Below are 23,298 nucleotides of genomic sequence, written 5' to 3'. Positions count from 1 at the left end.
TTTTCAATTTATTTATTTTCAGAAAAACAGTATTCATTATTTTTTCACCACACCCAGTGCTCCATGCAAGCCATGCCCTCTATAATACCCACCACCTGGTACCCCAACCTCCCACCCCCCCCGCCACTTCAAACCCCTCAGATTGTTTTTCAGAGTCCATAGTCTCTCATGGTTCACCTCCCCTTCCAGTTTACCCAAATTCCCTTCTCCTCCCTAACGCCCCTTGTCCTCCATGCTATTTTCTAATGTCTGTTCTGATTTATTCTCTTATTAATGGTTTATTTTTAATTACATTGCTTAATTCCTAAATATTTGGGACATTTTCTAAGTATTTTTATGTTACTGATATCAGTGGTATATTTTTTCTGTCTTTACTTTCAGTTTTTCTGTGGGCCTCTATTTAAGATGTGTCTCTTTGGAGCCTCGTTTTATTATCCATTATAATCTCTTTTAATTGGGATGTGTTTAGTCATTAAAATTTTACATGATATTTATTTGGGTTTAAATCTGTCATCATGCTATTGGTCTCACGTGTTCCTTGATGCTTTCTCTCTCTTCTCCTCACTTCCCTATAATCATGAAAAATTTTTATTACACATTTTCCCTTCAATTAGCTTGTCAGTTGAATGTTCTTGCATTGTTCTTTAGTAGTCACCCTAAAGATTGCTATCTTGTTAGATAGCACCCTAAAGAGTCTATCTTGTTAGTTCTTTACCAGTTCCTAGACAATGCAAAGACCTTACAATACCTTTACCCTGACCTTTTATGCAGAATGTATTTTAATTCTACATATACTTTAAAACACAAAGACATTATTTTTTGGTTTGTTTTAAATAACCCATATTCTTTATTTATTTATTTTTAAGATTTTATCTATTCATTTGACAGAGAGAGGTCACAAGTAGGCAGAAAGGCAGGCAGAGAGAGAGAAGGAAGCAGGCTCCCCGCTGAGCAGAGAGCCCAATGCGGGACTCGATCCCAGGACCCCGAGATCATGACCTGAGCCGAAGGCAGCGGCTCAACCCACTGAGCCACCCAGGCGCCCCCTCCCATATTATTTATTTTTAACCATATATTTGCCCTTTACTGTTTATTATTTCCTGCATTTGCATTCTTCCACCTGGGATTATTTCCTTTTTTTAAAAAAATTATTTATTTATTTACTTGTCAGAGAGAGAGGAGCGAGAGTGAGCACAGGCAGACAGAGTGGCAGGCAGAGGCAGAGGGAGAAGCAGACTTCCTGCCAAGCAAGAAGCCTGATGTGGGACTCGATCCCAGGATGCTGGGATCATGACCTGAGCTGAAGGCAGCTGCTTAACCAACTGAGCCACCCAGGCGTCCCAGGGATTTTTTCCTTTTGCATGAAGAACTCCTTTGGTGAATATCTGCAGGATAGGCACCAACTTCTCTTAGGTTTTGATTAGCTGAAAATGTTGTTATTGTTGGGTTTTTTTATGGAGAATATTTTTCCTGACTATAGAATTTACATTAGAATTTAATTTTCTTTCAACATTGAAATATGTCATTTTTTTTCCTCATTGAACTTATTTTGTTTTTGTTGAAAAGTATACTGTTGTTATTGTTGCTCATTTAAAGGAAATGTCTCTTTTTAATCGGTTGCTCTTTAAGATTTTTCTAGCTTTGATTTTTAGTAGTTTAATTATAGTGTGCTCAGATGTACTCTTTGGCTTTAGGGGTTTTTTTTGTTGTTTGTTTGTTTTTAATTTTGTGAGGTTTGTAGAACTTACTGCATCTGTGACTTGAGATGTCTTTCTATTGTTTAGTAAGATTCTCAGCCATTTTTTCTTTCAAATATTGACTTTCCTCTGTACTCTCTCCTTTTTCCGGGATTCCAATTTATGTATGTTATAGCTGTCTCTCATGCTTTTTCTGTTTTTTGTTCTGTTTTGTTTTGTTTACAGAGAGAGAAAGAACGTATGTGCTGGTTGGGAGGGGCAGAGGGAGATGGAAAGAGAAAATCTCAGGGCAGGCTCCACGCCCAGCCCTGAGCCCAGCACAGGGCTTGATCTCACAATCCTGAAATCATGACTTGAGTTGAACTCAAGAATCAGATGCTTAACCAACTGAGTCACCCAGGCATATTTCTGTATTTTCTATCCTATTTTTCTATGTGCTTCCATATGGATAATTCCTATTGATCCATTTTTCAATATACTAATTATTCTTTTGTGGTGTCTAATTTGCTACCACATCCATCTACTGAATTGCTCAGTTTTGTTTTTTTTTTACCTGTTCCAGAATTTCCTTTTTTCCCATAGATTTCAATTCTTGAACATGTTACTCATATTCACATTAATATTCTAATCTTAATGTAGTTTTTCTTCACCTTTAGGTATATCTGTTATCTTTTTTTCCCCTCCCTCTTTTGGCATTTGGTCATTTGATTCTGTTCTTGATAGGCCTGACAGCTTTGAATTGAACTTTAGATTTTGTGAATGAAAAATTATAGAAGCTCTTGAAGTTGTATTTTTTCCCAGATATATTTAATTTTCTCACAAGCAGATAGACTGAGATGGCATTGATCTCTTCTGGTCTGTTTCTATTCTACTTTTCTTCTAGTTCATCATCATTCTGGGGTCTCAACTGAAGTATGGTGTTTATACCAAGAGTCTCTCCACTTTGATGAGACTTAAACTCTAATCTTTGTCTCCCTAGTACCCTTGGGATTGCTGCTGTATCTGTTCAAACATTCAGTATCCCAGCCTCTGGTTTTTAGCTATCTCATCCAGCAAATGGTCATCTTGGGAGTTGGAAAATACAGGTATTTTGTTCATTTCTTTGTTCTTTTTTCCAGGCTCTTGACCCCTTAAATTCTTGCTAGTTCCAAACTCCAGCTTTTACCTTCCAGCTGCCACTTGCCCTCTGTTTCCCCATACATTAAATCTGAAAGTGCACTGAGGAAAGAAGACACCTCCATATCTTCTTGTGTCTCCAGAATCTTGGCTTCTCACGTCCTGGGTGCCTTGTTTGTACTTCAGTCCCTTAAAGAGTAGATTGAGTTTTTAAAAATCTTGTGTCTTTTCCCCTTCAGCAGCAAGAGACTTAGTGTGACATGAATTACTCCATTAAGTCTGAATGGAAGTTCTAAGTTATATTTTCATATACTAATTTTTTTAAATTTATTTATTTGATAGGGAGAGATCACAAGTAGGCAAGAGGCAGGCAGGGAGAGAGGGGGAAGCAGGCTCCCTGCTGAGCAGAGAGCCCAGTGCGGGGCTCTATCCCAGAACCCTGAGATCATGACCTGAGCTGAAGGCAGAGGCTTAAGCGACTGGGCCACTCAGGTGTCCCTCATATACTAATTTTTAATATCTAAATATAAAAGATCCACTGGAAGACTGTTTTTAGTTCTAAAGATTTTATTTTTTTTATTTAGAGAGAGCATGAGGGGGGGAGGGGCAAAGGGTGAGAGGAAGAGAGCATCTCAAGCAGCTCTGTGCTGAGCACGGAGCCTGATGTGGGGCTTGATCTCATGACTGAGATGATGACCTAAGCCGAAATCAAGAATGCTTAACCGACTGAGTTACCCAGGTGCCCCAACAATTTTTAATTCTAAAAACTTGTAAGTTTCTGTGGTTTTAGTTGAGAAACAGATTACATTTCTTTGAGCATTGTTTTATCTACTTCTACTCTTAAAAAATAAACTTCTTTCTATATATCTTGTAAGAGACCTTTCCTTTGTTTTCTTAGGTCTCTGATTTATGATCTTGAGATGCATCCAGCTTGAATTAAATATTGTCAAATAGGTAATTTTGCTACAGAAGGACTTGCTGTAGAAAGTATGTTTCTTTGATATGTATTCCTCTTTTCATTAAATTCGTAATTGACCCTTTTCACTATGTTTCTTTAAGCACTCTAGATTTGCTTTTTAAATATGATATTTTTTAAAATATATTTTTAAATATGATATTTCAACATTTCCTTTGTGGATCTTTATCTTTTTACAAACCTAAATTATTTTTCTGTTGGAAAATGATATTTGTTTAAAATGATCATAAAAACTTCTCAAAGAACTTCTCAATATGCCTGTTTGGGTCCCAGTTTCTTAAAAGTATTTGTGGGACACTGGAACTGATTGACTATGACTTTATTAAGTCCTTTATGAAAGCTTTTTAAGGAATGTGCTTAAGAAACTATCATGGCTAATGCTGTGCCAAAGGAGAACACTTAAGACCAATACTTTTATCTTTAAAAAATAAATTCTGTGCTTGGTGGTGGTGTTAATAATGCTGTGCTAGGGTTTTTGTTTTTAAAAAAGTCATAAAAGCTCCTGGTGTGACTGGCTTTGATGCCAGGAATTACAGAAAGAACTTTGTAGTTCTTCTTGCATTTTGGAAGTATAATTTTGTTTTTCAGAACACTCTTTTATGACCTTTTTCATACTGTCCCTGATTCTGGGTATTGCAGGCGAGATCATATGTTGGATACAGTGTTTTCTATACACAGTTGCAAATAGTATCTCTTCAGGAATTTTAACCCTTTATATAATGTGTTACTTCAGGTCTTATTTCTTCTTTAGTGACATCAGTAATGATATCAGTCCAGAAATGAGTAGGAATCTAATAGTGTCAGAAACCAGCATCCCAGTCTATATAAATTTTCTTCACTGGGATTTGAAAGTTCTAATGGTCTACAAAGTAACAATTAAGCAATAATATTTAACAAATAAATAATTGTTCGATATTAGTGGCTCAACTTGAAGATGCAGTTCTCTTAATTTTCTTAGAATTGGCCTTGTTTTAATGGAAGGATAAGGAAAATAGTGCTATCAATAAACCCATCTAACAATATAAAATCTTTTCATTTAGCTTTAAAAATACGTGCCTTTATGTCTGTTGTACAGTTGTGTGTCTTGCTGCTGTAACAAAATACCACAACCTTAGTGGCTTAAACAATACAATGTGTATGATCTTACAGATCTTTTGGTGAGAAATCTGACACAGGCTAAAATCTGTATTTGGGTAGGGCTGCATTTCTTTGTGGCTGCTCTAGGAAAGAATTGGGTTCCTTCTCAATTGTTTTGTTGGTAGAACTGATTCTTTGAGCTGTAGGACCAAGACCCAGGTTCTAGTTTTACTACGTACTGTAAGCTGAGAGTTTCTCCTAGCTTCTGAAGGCCACCACATTTCTTGGTTTCTGGCCCCTTTTTCCCTGTTCAAAGCCAGCTATGCAGGGGTTGAATTCTTCTTAGTGCATCTCTCTGACCCATTCTTCATCGTTCGCCACTTTTGAAGACTTGTATGTTTAAACTGGGCCCACCTGGATAATCCAGTTAATCTCCCCGTTTCAAGATCTTTACTCTTAATCAGATCTGCACAGTCCCTATTGCCAATGGAAATTGCATATTTATAGCTCCCTAGAACGTGTATGTCTTTGAGTGGCTGTTATTCTGCCTACCACTAGAATTTATAATGTTTCATATTAAAAAAAACAAACAAACGTAAAACTACAACATGGAAACCTGACTCAGGGAGAAGTGAAAACCAGTCCAGCTTCCTTGATCTTTACCCTGATCAACTCTCCAGAAGGAGACTAGACTAGACATAAAAATCACTACTTCTTAGTATGATTCTAAGAACCTGGTTAATTGGAGTTGCTGTTTTACTTTCTACCCTTCTTGTGTGGGAGAAAATCAGATGTTTTGGTTTTATAACTTTTTTAGGGGTTGTAGTAGAAATAAAAGAAAGTAATATTAATAGTCTGAGTCCATTAAGTACTTATGCCAGGTACAGATCTAAGCGCTACTCATTTTCTTATTCATTCCATTTACCCATTCTGAGGTAGGTACAATCATTATTCCATATTACTGGCAAAGAAACAATGCTTAGAAACTATTTTGCGGGGCACCTGGGTGGCTCAGTGGGTTAAAACCTCTGCCTTTGGCTCAGGTCATGATCCCAGGGTCCTGGGATGGATCCCTGCATCAGGCTCTCTGCTCAGCAGGGAGGCTGCTTCCCTTCCTCTCTCTCTGCCTGCCTCTCTGCCTACTTGTGATCTCTGTCTGTTAAAGAAATAAAATCTTAAAAAAAAAAAAAAAAAAGAAAGAAAGAAAGAAAGAAAGAAACTATCTTGCTCCAGGTTTGGCTGGTAAGTGGTACAGATAGAATTCAAGCCTGGATCTTTTTAATGTTTGAACCTGTTTTCTTTATTGTGATAACATATAATACCACTGCTTTTATTAAGTTCTTATGAGTATTCATGCAGACAATTTATTACTTTAAATCATTGTCTTACCGAGCGAGTGCATTTTACACTTAATTTCATTTTTGTTCATACAGGTGAAAAACCATACAAGTGTCAAATTTGCAATCAATCTTTCAGAATTAAGAAAACTTTAACAAAACACTTGGTTATTCATTCTGATGCCCGGCCTTTCAACTGTCAGCACTGTAATGCAACATTTAAGCGGAAAGACAAGCTGAAATACCACATTGACCATGTTCATGGCATAAAATCTCCTGACGATCCTCTCAGTACTTCTGAGGAAAAACTTGTATCTTTGCCAGTAGAATACTCATCTGATGATAAAATCTTTCAAACAGAAACAAAACAATATATGGACCAGCCCAAAGTTTATCAGTCAGAAGCCAAGACTATGTTACAGAATGTGTCTGCTGAAGTGTGTGTTCCAGTAACACTGGTTCCAGTTCAGATGCCTGACACTCAGAGCGATCTGGTGCGTCATACAACCACACTCCCACCGTCTTCTCATGAGATCCTATCGCCACAGCCACAAGCGACTGATTATCCCCGAGCAGCTGATTTAGCTTTTCTGGAAAAGTATACTCTCACTCCTCAACCTGCAAATATAGTTCATCCAGTACGACCTGAACAAATGCTAGATCCTAGGGAACAGTCTTATCTTGGAACATTGCTAGGCCTTGATAATGCTACTGCTGTACAAAGTATTTCTAATAACGAGCATCATTCATGAGTAAATCTAAACATTCCACAGACTTTTGATGGTTTTGTGCTAATGGTAGCCTAGACTGATGGCTTTTAAATTAGTAAGGCTGCTATTTTTCATTTTCTCTAGTTTCTCCAGTCCTCAGAACGATTTCAAATCAAGAAAAATATATGTATCTCTGTTTACTGAACAGAATATTGGGACACGTTTTGAGGTATAATATTTGAAATGAACATTTTTATGATTTTTAAAGATAACTTAGTGCTAATTTTTAATGGTTTCTCAAACTTTTCAAAATTATTAGCTGTTGACTTTGTGGTTTTGTTTTTGGGTTTTTTCTTAATTATCCATGGAAATTTTCATTCTTTAGTTTCAGTCTGTTTTTCTCCCTTGACCATCTTCTAAACAAGATTAAGGACTGACCATGTAGCCTTTAAGAAAGAATATAAGAGTACACTGATAATTGCAACTCTTCCTTATTAAGATTCATTATTATTTCTTCCACATTTTAAAAAGCTGAAATTAGGAATTTAAATTTATAGGGAACTCTTGGCTATTTCTGTGGTTTGTTTGTTTGTTTTTAATGTGGCCCTAATTTCAGGTTATTATTAATCCTTCGGTCTTTTCACAAACTCAAAGCAAGGAAGCTAACTTAATGTAAGAACAGTTTGTTAAATGAAACCTAGAAATGAAATAATTATCCAAATAATTGGGTTTTGCCTATGCTTCAATTATTATGAATAAGAAATGCATATTTTTAATGTATAGGCATTAAATTATACACGTTGAAAATGTATTAAAGGCAAATTATGACAGTTTTAACTAGATAGCTTTAAAGATAAGTTCATCTTTTAAATTTTATCATTTAAGAAACATCAGCAATACATCATAGCATGTATCTTCATCTCACTAAAGGAGGGGCAATTATAACTAATCAATGAAATTTAATTAACAACCTACTTTTGGTCTCATTTACTTTGGCTAATAAAATTGTGGGAAATAGAACCTAGATATTTCATATATAATTATAAGGGAAGGTGCCAAAGTATAAAATTCATGTCTAACTAAACTTAATGTTTACTTTAATTAAAGGGAACCACTACTTGTATACAGATTTACATGTAATGTAGATTTTTATTTTGCTTTTCACATAAGCCCAATATCTGTAATTATCCTTGATTTTTTATTTTTGTAGGAGATAAAAGTTGAGGACTTGGTGAAAAGAAATAGCAGTTAGAGCAAAAACCACACTGATAAAAATTAATCGAGGAAAAAAGTCAGTTAAAATTATAAAATACCTTTAAAGATGTGCACTTTCCATATTTTCAAGTCAATTTAAACTTAAACTAGGATAATGTTTCCTAGTAGAGCTGCTTGAAGGATTAGAATAGGCAGGGTTGATTTATTATTAGCATGTCATTTGTATGTAAACTACTGGAAAAGAGCAATTTTAAGAGTTTTCTAGTTCAGTTTTGTTTACACTCCTAATTGCTTTAAGCACTTTTTTTGTGTGTAAACTGTAAAGTCTGGCCCAGCCCTTGTGAAAAAAATCACAAATAAAATAATGAAGTTTTAATGAATAAAATTTAACCACTTAATAATGGGGAAACTTGTTTGCTGAAGCACTTAAGAAATGAAGGTACCTTACAGGAGCATTCACCATACTAGTGGAAATAAAAGAAAAAAAAAATGTTGAGTTTGAGGCAGTTAACCAAAGTAGCTCATATAAGTAACAAAACCAACCTGAGTTTCGCCTCAGTTATCAAGGTTTGGTTGTAATTAATCTAGGACCAGTAGATATAATTAATGTATTCTTCTTTTTAAAAGGTTCTTACTTTTGTGTGGAAATGTTATATGAGGTACTTACATGATTGAACTTGACTATATGAGGTACTATTAGTCTGTTAGTCTTTCAAATTGACTTTTAAAAACGCAGATCTTTATGATTTTTATCATAAAGACCAGCAAGACTTTTAATTAAAAAACTTATTGTAATGAGATGAAATAATACCTAAAAGTATACCCTGCCTTACATAAACCATCGTAGAAAAGTTTGGACTTACAAAAAGGCAGATGGTATGTATGTGTCTGTGTATGGTATATTATATGCTTGGTAGCAAGAAAGAAAGAGGGTGTTGCATTTTCACATTGAAAAGAATACTTTGTTTTTTGAAGGTATTTACTTTAGGATTCTTTTAATAATAATTTCCTAATGCTTTAAATATGTAATTTGATTGTAGGAATTGGTTTACAGTATAAAACTTCTCTGGAACACATTTCTTATATAAAGTGAAATAGAATGATATTTAGTTATTGTTGTAGATAAACTTGAATACTGGCTTAGTCTTTCATAAAATGCTTTCAGTTATCTTGTTTAACCTCATAACCAGCTCTAAAAGAGAAAGGACATGTTATTTCCCATTTTAGAGATGAAGAATCTGAGGTTAAGATAAAGGACTCAGTTAAGCTCACATCATTAATAAATGTCAGAGCTACTAATGGGGAAAGAAAGCTAGCATTAATAAATGCTTACTGTGTGCCAGGCACTACATTTTCTCATGTGATCGTAAAGAGTCTGGGAATTAGATAGTATAACTCTTATGAAGAAATTACTCAGCAGGTGGACAAACACACAAATCTGCTGCCTCTAATTTCCAAAATTAGAATATAGGAAATTTTAAAATTGTGAAAACCTCATGGATTTGGGCAAACTGAATGTATATAAGTTGTTGAAGTTGGCACAAAAAATATGTAATGAGGCCTACTCTTTTCAGTTAACCTTTTATAATATTTAATTTGGAGTATTTGGACAAATGTTCCATTAACTCTAAAATCCATTAATTTTGTAACTATACTTAAAGTTTTGAATCTTGCAACTAAGCTTAGCCTCATTCAGAATTTTTATTTTATGAACATAATTTATTGTTTTAAATTAATTTTTTAGCTGATAGCAGTTAGCACTTAATATGTAAACTGAATAATTTATCAAGTGTAGAAATTTGTTAACCTAATCAGTTTTTACTTAAATGCACCAAAGATTTTTAGTAGGTATTAAAATAGTTTAAGAGAATTAAAATTCTTTGTTGTTTGAATAAATATTTGTCCAAAGAAGCACAGTTGAAGTCCTAGGATTATGGATTTTTTAAAAAAAATCATTAGTTTGAATACTAAGATTAAGTGTTTGTGTTTATATGTATAAAAATAAAAACAGAAGAAAATACTCTGGGAATAGTCATACTGACAAACCAGTTACAAGTAAGAATACTCAGTTTTCCTCAGTTTAATTAATTGAATGTTATCTTTAAGTGGACACTATTAAATGCTAAATAATAAGCTTATTTTTTACACTACACTATTAAAATAATTTTGCCTTAGAATTTTTTTTTAAGACAAGTCAAAGTTATTTTTATAAAAAACCCCACCTATTTTTTGCAGCCTGTAATACCATTTAAGATTAGCATTTGTTCTTCATGCCAGCAAGATTTAACCAACAACTGTAAAGGTAATTATCTTTGCATACTTTTAAGTAATTTAGTCATTTATTGCTGGAGAAAAGGAGTAGAATAAATAGGGTTTTAAACTGGTGCTTTATTAAGTGACTTCCTTTTAAGTGATTGTAGGTCATGAAATAGGTACACTAATAATATTCTGTCAACTTTAAAAGTGTCAAGACATCTTTGCAGAGTGACTATAAACTGTTAAGGGCTAATAAGTAAGTAAATATCATTCATTGCTTTTCACTCTTTAATTTCAAGCAAAAACATAATTAAACTGGTATGTTTGTAAGTTTGAGTTATCTTCCTACCAGATCATTTTAACATATCATTGATGAAAAGTCAGATTTAGAGCATTAGCTCTTTGACAGTGTCCTTTTTAAACCCAGTCTTTTCTGAATTGAATGCTTTGTGCCTTTTCACTGTGTTGTAGTTGCTTCAAATTGATTCTGCTGGCTAGATTGTACTGGTTAATAAATGATTTTGATTTTGTTGTTGTTGTTATGGGTTTTATGTTTGTGCTTCCTGCGGGTCAGGCAGCGCTTTTTTAAGATTATAATTATTTAGGAAAATGGCACTAAGTACTAGTGTGAACATTTGTTTTGTTTTTTTTTTTAATCTCTTTTGTGGCCTTTATAGTTACTGTGAAGCCACTCCAGGGCCTGTCTCTAGATGCTTATTAGAGGAATCTGACAAATAAAATAAAATGAGTAGTGTGTCTGCCTCTCTGTCTTCTCCTCCCACTCACCCTCCTATTCCTTTTTAAAAATATCAGTTCCCATAACTACACAGCTCTACATTGAATGGCTTCTCATTTCAGTTTGCCTAAAACTGAACTAGAGGTGATGGCTTGAGATGAGTTTCTCATTAGGAGCAGCAACATCCCAACCAACATGCAATTTGAGTTGATGAACTCAGGAAAAATCAGGACTTTAACGTCCTATTTGGATTATTCTAAGATTCAGTGCCAAATTTGAAGTGACTAAAAATGTATTCTTTAATAAGGAACAAGTAGCATTTCTAAGATTTTAAGTAGTATTATGATAAATGTTACTTGTGATTAGGGTAAATAATGGATAATGTGAGAATATTTTCTAAATAATTTCTAGGAACTATAGGCAATTCTTCTTTAGATCATCCCCCTTTCTTTTTCACATTCCTCTCTTGGTAAAGTCTGTAGTGTTCTTTTGGGGGACTTACCCCCTTGTTTCCTCTAATGTTATTTCAAGTTAAAGATACTTTTATCCTAGAATATTAGCATGCTTTCTGCCCTTCTCTTTGGAAGTAGCATTAATAAGATAGAAGTAATAGGATTAGCTTGTGTGGAAGATGAGAGAAAGAAGGTCTTGGTAGAGAGAGTGACTATGTTTTGTTTACTCTTCATGTTTCATTCAACTTGCTATGTATTGATCTTAAGTCTATGACTATTGAAGAATCCCAAGACAATTTAAATTTAGCCTCTGCAGCCATTTATACAAAGAGAAAATAATTATATTCAGAGAATAGAGGTTATACAAAGATGGATGTATCTTTTTTTAGATCTTAAGTAAAAAAGTAATTTCAGTGCTTGCATTATTGTTGGAGGTTCTAAAACATTTCTTGAATGAAGAGCATGTATACTTCTCATTGTTATTTTGCCTCTTTGCTTGGTATTCCTGCTTGTGTTAAAGTTGGACAGTGTACTGTGATGTAATTACAAAATTTTTATTCCAACAATTGGACTTTTCTTATCCCTATAGATACAACTGTATTACAATAGATTGAGTGTGGCTGCCAAAAAGAATGAGTACAGAGGTGGGCATTTCGCTGCTCCATGTTGTGTAGTTAAGTGTTATAATTTAGGGGATTTATGATGTACATTAAAGTGGAAAATGCTTTTGAACTTAGCCTTCAGTCTTAAATCATAAGTTTTGTTTTTAATCATTAAAGGACACTTAAAAGCAATTACAAAGAAAAATCTAAAATATCAAAATTCATTATTTTGTCAACTGTGTGTGAAGTATCTTGTGAGTTACATAGATATTTTAGCCGTCTCATGTTTCATAAGTACAAATGTCTTTATAGAAAAATTCAGTTCTCTGTGAAGACTAGGAAGTGTATTGTATATTGAACTAGTTCTTTGTGTTATTTTGATATTTAAAATAAATATAAAATTCTTTGGTCTTAATAACGTATTAGGTTTTATTGAACACCTTTTAACTGCATGGGAATGCAGAACATGCTCTGCATGTCTCCTTAAAAATTGAATGCAAAGACCATAAGCAAATGTAAAATCTGGCTTTCCATACAGTTCCATCCATAAACCAGGCTTTTCCTTCCTTTACGAAATGGTCAAAAGGAAATACCCAATTTTCCCAAGGTGTAGATTGAAAGAGAGGCTGCAAAATACAGTTGACTCTTGAATAATGTGGGTGTTGGGGAAACTGACCCCTGGTGTAGTTGAAAATATGTGGATAACTTTTGACTCATCAATAAGTTAACTACTAATAGCTTATTATTGACCCAAAGTCTTACCTATAACATAACACATTTTGCATGTTATATATGCTATGTACTATATTCCTAACAATATAGTAAGCTAGAGAAAATAAAATGTTATTAAGGAAATCATAAGAAAGAAAAACATTTACAGTACTGTAAAAAGCCATGTAGGTGGGCCAGTGCAGTTCAAAGCCATGTTTTTCTAAGGTCAACTGCATTTGCAAAGATGTGACTGGGATGTAGGGAAACAAGCAATAATGCAATACCCTGGAACTATTAACAACTATGTTATTACCTCCCCCAGATCCAAAAGATTGAGGGGAAAGACCCATGTGGAGAGGACACCTGTTCAGCTGTGTGTTGCTTTTAATGTTGAGATGTAGTCAGCCCAAGGTGGTAGAGGGGAGGAAGTAAGTACCCTCACCTCCCTCTTCTCCCTCAGTGACCTCCCTCTTTGAAGCAGAACAGAAGCCCAAAGTAAAACTATTAATGTAACTTAACACAGAATACAGATCAGAATCCCACAGCAAAGAACAGTCTGGAAAATAGCGGGGAATGGAAGTGGAGGTACAAATAAAATATATCCAGCACAGTTCATAGTGCTTCTTTAAAAATAAAAAATTGTGAGTTAATAGCATTTCTTAATGAAAAACTATGAAGGGAAAACAAGCAAAATGTGCTATCACCATGTTAAAAGAGTTGAACTAAACTATTTCAGTGACTTAAGCTTTAAAAGGGTTTATGTTTGCAATGTTAATTTGATGAATAACATTAACAATATGAAATAAATTAAATGTACTTGAAAGTCATAGTAATTCATATTAACATCTTTTGCTTTAAAAAAAACAGTAGTGTTCTTATTGCGCATCAATCTTAAAGGCTTCCCCTGCCCCAGAAAACAAACAAAACCTAAATAAACAGTTTTGTTTAAAAATTGTTAAGAGATTCAACTTCAGGTTATGTTGGGTGTCCGTGATTATAATTTAATATCTCCCCTTTCTCATTCTTCTACTCAAGACTTTGCTTTCCATATAGTTGTTGTACCCGTACACACATCCATTCATTGTATTTTAGTTTCTTACTACCTTTAGAGGCAGTATGGTATAGTAACAGCAAGACTACAAACTGCCTGGGTACCTATCCTGGCTTTGCAGCTTGCTGTCTGGTATGCCCTGTATTGTTCATCTGTAAAATGCAAATAATAGTAGTTATTTCACAGAGTTGAAGTGAAAGTTGAGGTAAATGTGTAAAGAACTTTAAACAATCCCTGGAATATAGTAATATGCAAGCCATAATCGTTATTATTAGACACCTACAGTTAAAAACCAAGAAGTTGTCGAGGGCACTGGCTGTCAAAACCATGCCTTACGAATTCATGGGAATCTCGGTTTTCTCCATCTACCTTGTCTCCCAGAATCCCAAGGTAAGAACCCGCATGTAAAATTACTGAGCCCTTGTAGGGTCAGTCACTGAAATAAACACGTTCACACAACTAGGAATTTAATTTTCTTCATTTTTTTCTCCCAACTCTCCACAGGAACCCGCAAAAGGAGAGCGAATTAATAGCTTTCTGGGTGGGGTATATTATATTAGTTTTGCCTACCTAACGGTTTTTCCTAGGGTTGTCTCGGGCACCCGCAATGACTGCTACATTTACTGTGGCAGTGCTGTTACTCTCTCCCCTTTAAGCCAACCTGTTTACACATAAAAAAGCTAATTGCGAGTCTAAACCGCGGGTTTCGGGGTGTCGCCAAGATTCCCCCAAGCTTTTCGTCCCCTTCACGCAGCGAGCGGCCGCCCACGGAGTCGTTTAAATAAGGCGCTGCCGTCTCATTGGCCGGAGGCTGCTGCGCGCTGATTGGCCTTCTGAGGAAGCGGCGGCGCCCCGGCGCGCCCATTGGTGGAGGCGAGAAGTTTAAACCGAGGTTAGGGCCACACTTGTTTTGCTCCCCTTTGGAGTCTGCGAATCTGTGGCGTTTGTTTCTTTTTTTCTGGCGTGTCGGTGACTGGGAACGGAAGGGGGGCGAATTCGCTGTCCGACTTCCATAGCCGCCTCCCAGGGGCCGCGGCCGGGGTCCCCGCTCGCCGGCAACCTTGTGGGAGTTGAGCCAGAATCTCCGGGCGGCGTCTCGAAGCTGCCATGGCGACCCGGCGTGTGGGGCGAAGCTGGGAGGTGAGCCCCACCGAGCGGAGGCCGCCAGCCGGGCCCCGGGGCCCCGGGGCAGAGGATGCGGCTGCTTCCCCGCCGGTCCTGTCTCTCAGCCACTTCTGCAGGTCGCCTTTCCTCTGCTTCGGAGATGTGCGCTTGGGAGCCTCGCGGACGCTGCCTCTGGTCCTGGACAACCCTAACGAAGAGGTCGCCGAAGTGAAGATCTCCCACCTCCCGGCCGCCGAGCAGGGCTTTAGCGTCTCTCAGCGCTGGTTCCAGCTGCAGGTAGGTGGTGGGCGGGGCGTGCCCGCGCCCCCGCCCGCGTTCCAGGCTCTCCTGTGCCCCGTGTGGTGGGGGCTTGGGGGTAGGACGACTTGGAAAAGAAACCCACAAACGAAGGACCCCTTAGCTCCTTCTCACTGACTCTGGGCTAGTCCTTATCCCACACGCTCTGTAGATGGGTAGGTAGGCGCTGATTTGGGCGGTGACAGCAATCTCCGCGCGTGCACCGTGCATCTCTAGAGGAATTACAATATATCGATCTATTTATTTTTCGGATTGCTAGGAGTAACCTAGAGCAGCTTTTAAAAGATTATTGCTTTCTATCAGTCATCTTAATATGCATTTTAGTTTCCATATGTATCAGGGAAACTGACTCCACATAGAGTCAGGTAACTACTTTTGCGGGTGAAATAGTGAGCTTTGTTTTGGCTGAATATGTCTACAGCAAAAAACAAAAACAAACAAACAAAAAAAAAACAAGCATGGGTGGTGCATATGCTTTAATATCTTAATCCCCTCCCCCCTTTGCTACAGTGCAGTTTTAATGGTGAATCAAATTTAATTTTACAACTGTTGCTTCAAGAACAACCTGGCTAGCTTTTCTGCATTGCATTGGCCATAGTAATGTTCCCATCCCTCTTACCAAAAGCTAGAGAATTTCTGTTCTTATTTTGACTGCTGTGGCCTTACCACTGAGAACTCTGACAGTCTGAAAATAATCCATTAGCTGAGAGAGTCTGACTAATTGTCTGTACAACTGCTTCATAAGGTAGTGAGAAGAGGCTCTAATCTGAGGTCCACGTAGCTTGTGTGCCAGCTGTGGTCCAGATACACATAAGAAGCGGGGTCTCTCCTCTTCTTCATGAATGCCTGCTTTTCTTTCTATGAGAAGATAGAATTTTTTCCATCTGTATAATACTTTTTATTTTTGTTATGTGGCCTAGAGTTGTTTTATGGTTTTTCAATTTATTTTGTTAGAATTTACTGTTTTATAGAGTAAAAGGTCACTTTTTAAAAAATGTTATCTTTGAAAAGCTAGCCGTTTATGATGTTTTAGGGGTTCTCCTTTAAAACAAAACTTGTCTTTTTTCCCCCAGAAAAACAGTGGATACAGAGTTTGTTTTGTCATTGTCAGGGTTTTGCATTTGACAAATTCCTGCCAGGCTGTGGGGTGTAGATGCAATTAAAATTTCATTATAATTTTTATTTTCTTGTTGAACCTTGTTATTAGTAGTTTTTTCCCTTATAATGAAATTAGATAGGGTAGGAAAATATATTCGACTTTTAAATGTTAATTAGGGTGTAGAGCGTTGGTAACTAATAATTAGTAATCATCTACTGTATTCTAAACTGTATATAATGTTTTGATTATTATGCATCACTACTTTTATATTCATTCAAAATGTGTGCTTTGATTATAGCCTAAAGAAAAAATTGTTATTTCTGTTAACTGGACACCATTAAAAGAAGGCCGAGTAAGAGAGATTGTAATATTTCTTGTAAATGATGTTCTGAAACACCAAGCTATATTACTAGGAAATGCGGAAGAGCAAAAAAAGAAAAAGGTAATAAGTTTTAATCATTCTGTGATTTACTCTAAGAAAGTAAGAATGTGTAAAAATTTTGAGAAGTCTTCTTTGTTTTTTGTTTTTTGTTTTTTTTTTTAAAGATTTTTATTTATTTATTTGACAGAGAGAAATCACAAGTAGATGGAGAGGCAGGCAGAGAGAGAGAGAGGGAAGCAGGCTCCCCGCTGAGTAGAGAGCCCGATGCGGGACTCGATCCTAGGACTCTGAGATCATGACCTGAGCCGAGGGCAGCGGCTTAACCCACTGAGCCACCCAGGCGCCCCTTCTTTGTTTTTTTTTGTTTCAGATTTTTATTTGAATTCTAGTTAGTTAACATATAGTGTAATATTGGTTTCAGGAGTAGAATTTAATGATTCATTATTTACATATAATACCCAGTGCTCATCACAAGTACCCTCCGGAATACCGATCACCCATTTAGCCCATCCCTTACCCACCTTCTCTCCTGCAACCTTCAATTTGTTCTGTTTAGTTAAGAGTCTCTTAAGGTTTGTCTCCCTCTTTTTTCCCCCTTCCCCTATGTTCATCTGTTTTTTAAATTCCACATATGAGTGATATCATAATTTTTATCTTTTTTGTCACTGACTTATTTCCCTTAGCACAATACTCTCTAGCTCCATCCATCTCATTGAAAATGGCAAGATATTCTTTTTCATGATGGAGTAATAGTCCATTGTGTACGTATGCCCATCTTCTTTATCCCTTCATCGGTCAAAGAACATTTGAGCTCTTCCCATAATTTGGCTATTGTTGATAACACTGCTGTAAGCTTTGAGGTGCATGTGCTCCTTTCAATCAGTATTTTTGTATCCTTTGGGTAAATACCCAGTGGTACAATTGCTGGGTCAGAGGGTAGTTATATTTTTAACTTTTTGGGGAACTTCTATACTTTTTTTCTGAGTGGCTGTACCAGTTTGCATTCCTACCAACAGTGTAACAAAGTTCCCCTTTCTCTGCACCCTTGCCATCATCTGTTGTTTTGTGTGCTAATTTTATCCATTCTGACAGGTGTGAGGTGCTGTCTCCTTGTGGTTTTGACTTATATTTCCCTGGTTATGAGTGATGCTGGGCATCTTTTCATGTGTCTGTTAGTCATCTAGATGTCTTCCTTAGAGAAATATCTGTTACGGGTGTTCTTGTCTTCTGCCCATCTCCTGGTTTGTTATTTGTTCTTTGGGTGTTGAGTTTGATAACCTTTTTATAGATTTTTGATACTAACCCTCTACCAGATAAGTTATTTGCAAGTATCTTCTTCCATTCCTTAGGTTACCTTTTTACTTTCGTTGATGGTTTCCTTCACTGTGCAGAAGCCTTTTATCTTGATGAAGTCCCAATAGTTCCTTTTTGCTTTTCTTTCTCTTGCCTTCAGAGACCTGTCTAGTAAGAAGTTGCTACAGCTGGGGTGCCTGGGTGGCTCAGTGGATTAAGCCTATGCCTTCAGCTCAGGTCATGATCTCAGGGTCCAGGGATCAAGCCCCATGTTGGGCTCTCTGCTCAGCGGGGAGCCTGCTTCTTCCTCTCTGCCTGCCTCTCTGCCTACTTGTGATTTCTCTCTCTGTCAAATAAATAAAATAAAACCTTTAAAAAAAAAAGAAGAAGAAGAAGAAGTTTCTACAGCTGATGCCAAAGAGGTTTTTGCCTTTTTTAGGATTTTGATGGTTTCCTGTCTCACATTTAGATCTTTCATCCATTTTGAGTTCATTTTTGTGTATGGTATAAGAAAGTGCTCTAGTTTCCTTCTTCTGCATGTGCCTGTCCAATTTTCCCAATACCATTCATTGAAGAGACTTTTTTCCATTGGATATTCTTTCCTTCTTTGTTGAATATTTGTTGACCATATAGTTGTGGGTCCATTTCTGGGTTTTCTATTCTGTTCTACTGATCTATATGTCTGTTTTTGTGCCAGTACCATGCTGGTGATACTGATGACTACAAAGCTGATGACTACAGCTTTGTAATATAACTTAAAATCTGGAATTGTGATGCTTCCGGCTTTGCTTTTCTTTTTCAAGATTGCTTTGGCTATTCAGGTTTTTTTGTGGTCCATACAAATATTAGGATTGTTTGTTTTAGCTCTGAAAAATGCTGGTGGTATTTTGATAGGGATTGCTTTAAATGTGTAGATTGCTTTGGGTAGTATAGCCATTTTAACAAAATTTGTTCTTCTAACCCGTGAGCATGGACCATTTTTCCATTTTTTGGTGTCCTCTTCAATTTCTTTCCTAAGTGTTCTGTAGTTTTCAGAATACAGATCTTTTACCTCTTTGATTAGGTTTATTTCTAGATATCTTATGGGTTTATGTGCAACTGTAAATGGGATCAATTCCTTAATTTCTCCTTCAGCTCTTTATCAGTATATAGAAATGCAAACGATTTCTGTACATTGACTTTATATTCTGCACCTTTACTAATTTTGTCTATGGTTCTAGCAACTTTATGGTGAAGTCTTTCAGGTTTTCTACGTAGAGTATCATATCATCTGAACATAGTGAAAGACTTCTTCCTTGCTGACTTGAATGCCTTTTATTTCTCTTCGTCATCTGACTGCTGAGGCTAGGATTTCTAGTACTATGTTAAATAACAATGATGAGAGTGGATATCCCTGTCTTGGGTCTGCAGAGGAAAAGCTCTCAGTTTTTCTCCTTTGAGGATGATATAAGCTGTGGGTCTTTCATATATGGCCTTTATGATATTTAGATGTGTTCTATCTATACCTACTTTGTTGAGGGTTTTATCAGGAATGGACGCTATACTTTGTCAGATGCTTTCCCTGAATCTATTGAGAGGATTATATCATTCTGATCCTTCTATTAATGTGGTATATGGCATTGATTGATTTGTGAATACTGAACCACCACCCGCTCCCCTCCACAGCACTTGTGATTCTTTTCTCCCCCAAATCACATGTCCTCACCTCCTACCTTCCACTGTGTGACCTCTTTTATCCCTCTAGTTGTGCATTTTGTTTCTCAGTCATCAGATCAGTTTCTTGGGTGTTCAGAATGATTGTTTATCTAGCTGTGCTTGAGGGACAAGGCAAGCATAGGTTCCCCCTACTACTCCATCATCTTAACTCCTCTGCAAGATTATTTTGGTAAGTCTTAAGGTAACATACATAATGTTGCTAATTTAAAGGTAATATTCAGTAGCTATCAACTTAACCTGTGTGTTTTGCTTATTTTTTGCAGAGGAGTCTTTGGGATACAATTAATAAGAAGAAAATGTCAGCCTCTTCAAGTAATAAGAGGATTTCCTGTATTCAAAATGTTAACAAAACATTTTGTGTTTCACAAAAAGCTGACAGAGTTAGAAACCCACTACAAGCTTGTGAAAATTTGGCTATGAATGAAGGCCATTCCCCAACAGAAAACAATTATTTAATCCTTGAAGAAAATAAAATACCGATATCACCTATTAGTCCCATTTTCAAAGAATGCCATGGTGAGACTTCCTTGCCTCTTTCTGTACGTCGATCTACAACATACACATCTCTTCATGCATGTGAAAATGGGGAACTGTTGAAAGCAGAAGGTGCCAGCATTTTGGAAGATTTTAATTTTAGTGAGAAAGTTGTAAATGAAACTTCCTTTAACTCCACAAATAATATTAATGGCCAAACTGAAGAGAATAGTAAACTTACTCTTACCCCAACTTGTTCCTCCACTTTGAACATTACACAAAGCCAAGGAAATTTTCTAAGTCCAGATTCCTTTGTAAATAACAGCCGTGCAGCTAATAATGAACTAGAGGTAATGACATGTCTTTCATCAGATATGTTTATGAAAGATAATTCAAGGCCTGTGCATTTGGAATCAAAAATGGTACATGAAAATTACCGGACAATCTTAAGTCCTGATTCTTTCATAAATGATAATTATGGACTAAATCAGGATCTAGAATCAGAGTCAATTAATCCAATTCTATCCCCAAATCAATTTGTAAAAGATAATATGGCATATATATGTATATCTCAGCAAACATGTAAATTATCACCATCATCAAATAAAAATTCTCAATTCTCACAGTCTCCTCAAGATCAGAGAACAAATGGAGTTTTACCTCTTATTCCTGAAGGTCAGGGTTCACAATCTCCCAAAGCTATTTTTGAAGAACCCAAAGCTTTAGAAATGAAGTCAAATCATTACAGTTCTACAAAAGATCTACCTAACAAGTCTACAAAAGATCGACCTAAATTTTCTACAATTCAGGATGTTTCTAGTTACAGCAATGATAAGCTTATAAGACGCCCAATACTTTCTGCCACTGTTACCAAACGGAAACCCACTTGTACCAGAGAGAACCAAAAGGAGACTAATAAACCAAAGGCAAAAAGATGTCTCAACAGTGTAGCAGGTGACTTTGAAAAAGTAACAGATAATCAAAAAGAGAAAGATGATTTTCAGTCTTGTCTTCCCGTTATAGATCCAGTATTCAATAAATCTAAGAGTTATAAAAATGTCATAACTCCTCCCTCAAAGACCATTTTAGTTGCCCGTAAAAGAAAGAGTGAGGGACACAGGGATGATGCAAATGTTAGAATTACAGAACATACAGAGGTACAAGAAATCAAAAGAATTCATATTTCTCCTGTGGAATCTAAAACATCAACTATTAAAAAATCAAAAAAAGTGATAATACCCATCTCAAAACATATGAACAGAGAGAAATTAAACCTGAAGAAGAAGACGGGTGAGTCTTGTTTATAAAATCTTTAATGAAAGTATATCTATAGGGTGTGTATTTGCCATTTCTTTAAGTTTAGTAAATTTCCTATTGATAAGCTTGAATTAAGTTGCACTTTTCATTTGCCAGTTTGCTTAGTAGAAGATGGGGCCGAATTCTAAACTAGTTTTGATTTGTTCTTATTGCAACTTTGATATTTTGTTCATTATCTTTTTGCATTAATTTCAATTTTAAAAACTGCATTAAAATATTTACCTTGATTAGAGAGTTATTTGGCACATTCTCAAGTTTTATACATAGGGAAAGTACTTTACTTGTCTCATCTTAGTCCAGGCCCTGACTGGAATATCCAGTGATGTGCCTGGCCTCCATCATACCATCTGAGAAAATGCAGAAGAGGCTTTGCATACCCCGTGTACCTCCTGACATTATTCTCCCTCAGCCTTTACTTAGCTCTTAATTAAGACTGAAGATAGGGCCCTAGATTTCGTCATACCTTGGGGAAAAACATCATTGTTCCTGTTACTCCCAGCATTGCTGTCAAGGCTGCATCAAAAACAGGACTAATTCCATCGTGCCCTTTTAACCCAAATTACCTCATGACAGTCAAGCTCCAGGCGGGAAAACAAATCCCACTACTTATTTAGCAGATAATTTAAAAGAATCCTGTAACTCCCAGGAAGTATCACACATCTCATTTCTGTCATTTATTATCTCATTTCTCTTTGAACATCCCCTAATTTGAAGCATTTTCTCTATCTCTCCAGCTCTTTAAAGTGTCTATGCCCTCTGAACTCACGGTCCTTCATTAGCATTGTCTTTTATAAACATTCCCTCTTTCTGTTACCTTGCTGAAACCTGGCTTTCCCCTGAAAACCTCTGTGTTCACTGCAACCCTCTCAAGTTGTATCTGTTTTTCTTTCCGATTCCTTTGACCGTGGGCCTTTTGATGGGATAGTGGTCCATTTTCCTTCTCACATCTACGTCTAGACTATTTTTTCTTCTTTTTCCTTGAAAACAAATGAAAAGAAAGCAAACAGCAACAGAACAGCTGGAAGTTCATTTTTCACTCTCTTTCACCTATGTTCCTCCTTGTTATAATGAAGGATTACTCTCAAGATTTTTACATTTGGCTCATTTGTCTTCTCCAAAACTACCATCATTATTTTTTACCATTTAAAAATCCTTATAGGATCTTTCCAATATAGGATCTTTCCTTGCCTTTTAGTTCCAACATACTTAGTCCTAAAAATATCTCCATCTCTAATCACCATTTATGATTTTAGCATTTTCTCTACAAACCCAACTCCCAAATTTTTTTTCCCTTTTCTACACATATAATCCTTTAATCTTTCATGGTTTCAGCAGCCTTCACTCTGACATGTCCTTACTTTCCTACTTATATAGCTTGGATTCTATAACTCACATGATCATTCCATTCATCTCTCTTCCCCTCATTGTATTTGTCTAGCAAATTCTAATCCGAATCCAACTCTACCTGCTCTGTGCCTGAATCTTGCTGGTTGGTCTTTAAATTAATGACCATAAATCTCTAGTACATTCTTAACTCTTGGCTGTACTTTGGGATTTATTAACTTTTATCACTTTGCCACAGACTGTCTCTTCCCTCCCTTCTTTTCTCCTGAAACCTCTAGCACTTTTCTTTCCTCCTCTCTGATGATTGAGAATGGT

General features: G+C 36.3%; 2 protein-coding genes across 8 annotated transcripts in view; both read left to right on the top strand.

Annotated features, from left to right (window-relative positions):
• Nucleotides 1-12,589, top strand: part of ZBTB41 (zinc finger and BTB domain containing 41) — a 52,562-nt gene extending 39,973 nt beyond the window's left edge. The window contains exons 10-11 of one of the 4 annotated variants that reach the window (XM_044267537.1): nt 2,677-2,782; nt 6,300-12,589. In XM_044267537.1, the coding sequence (XP_044123472.1) occupies nt 2,677-2,782; nt 6,300-6,955 (762 nt within the window). In that variant the 3' untranslated portion in view covers nt 6,956-12,589. The remainder of the gene's footprint in view (nt 1-2,676; nt 2,783-6,299) is intronic. The other 3 variants (XM_044267538.1, XM_044267536.1, XM_044267539.1) reach the window with 3 other exon arrangements.
• A 2,251-nt stretch (nt 12,590-14,840) lies between these two features.
• ASPM (assembly factor for spindle microtubules) overlaps nt 14,841-23,298 on the top strand; it is a 65,473-nt gene continuing 57,015 nt past the window's right edge. For 3 of the 4 annotated variants that reach the window (XM_044267533.1, XM_044267535.1, XM_044267532.1), the window contains exons 1-3: nt 14,841-15,337; nt 16,756-16,899; nt 20,112-21,612. In XM_044267533.1, the coding sequence (XP_044123468.1) occupies nt 15,044-15,337; nt 16,756-16,899; nt 20,112-21,612 (1,939 nt within the window). In that variant the 5' untranslated portion in view covers nt 14,841-15,043. The remainder of the gene's footprint in view (nt 15,338-16,755; nt 16,900-20,111; nt 21,613-23,298) is intronic. The other variant, XM_044267534.1, reaches the window with a different exon arrangement.

This window comes from Neovison vison, chromosome 10, assembly GCF_020171115.1.
Source record: "Neovison vison isolate M4711 chromosome 10, ASM_NN_V1, whole genome shotgun sequence".
Classification (NCBI taxonomy): domain Eukaryota; kingdom Metazoa; phylum Chordata; class Mammalia; order Carnivora; family Mustelidae; genus Neogale; species Neogale vison.
The sequence above is the reverse complement of the archived record's forward strand: the minus strand, read 5'-3'. Positions and strand labels throughout refer to the sequence as shown.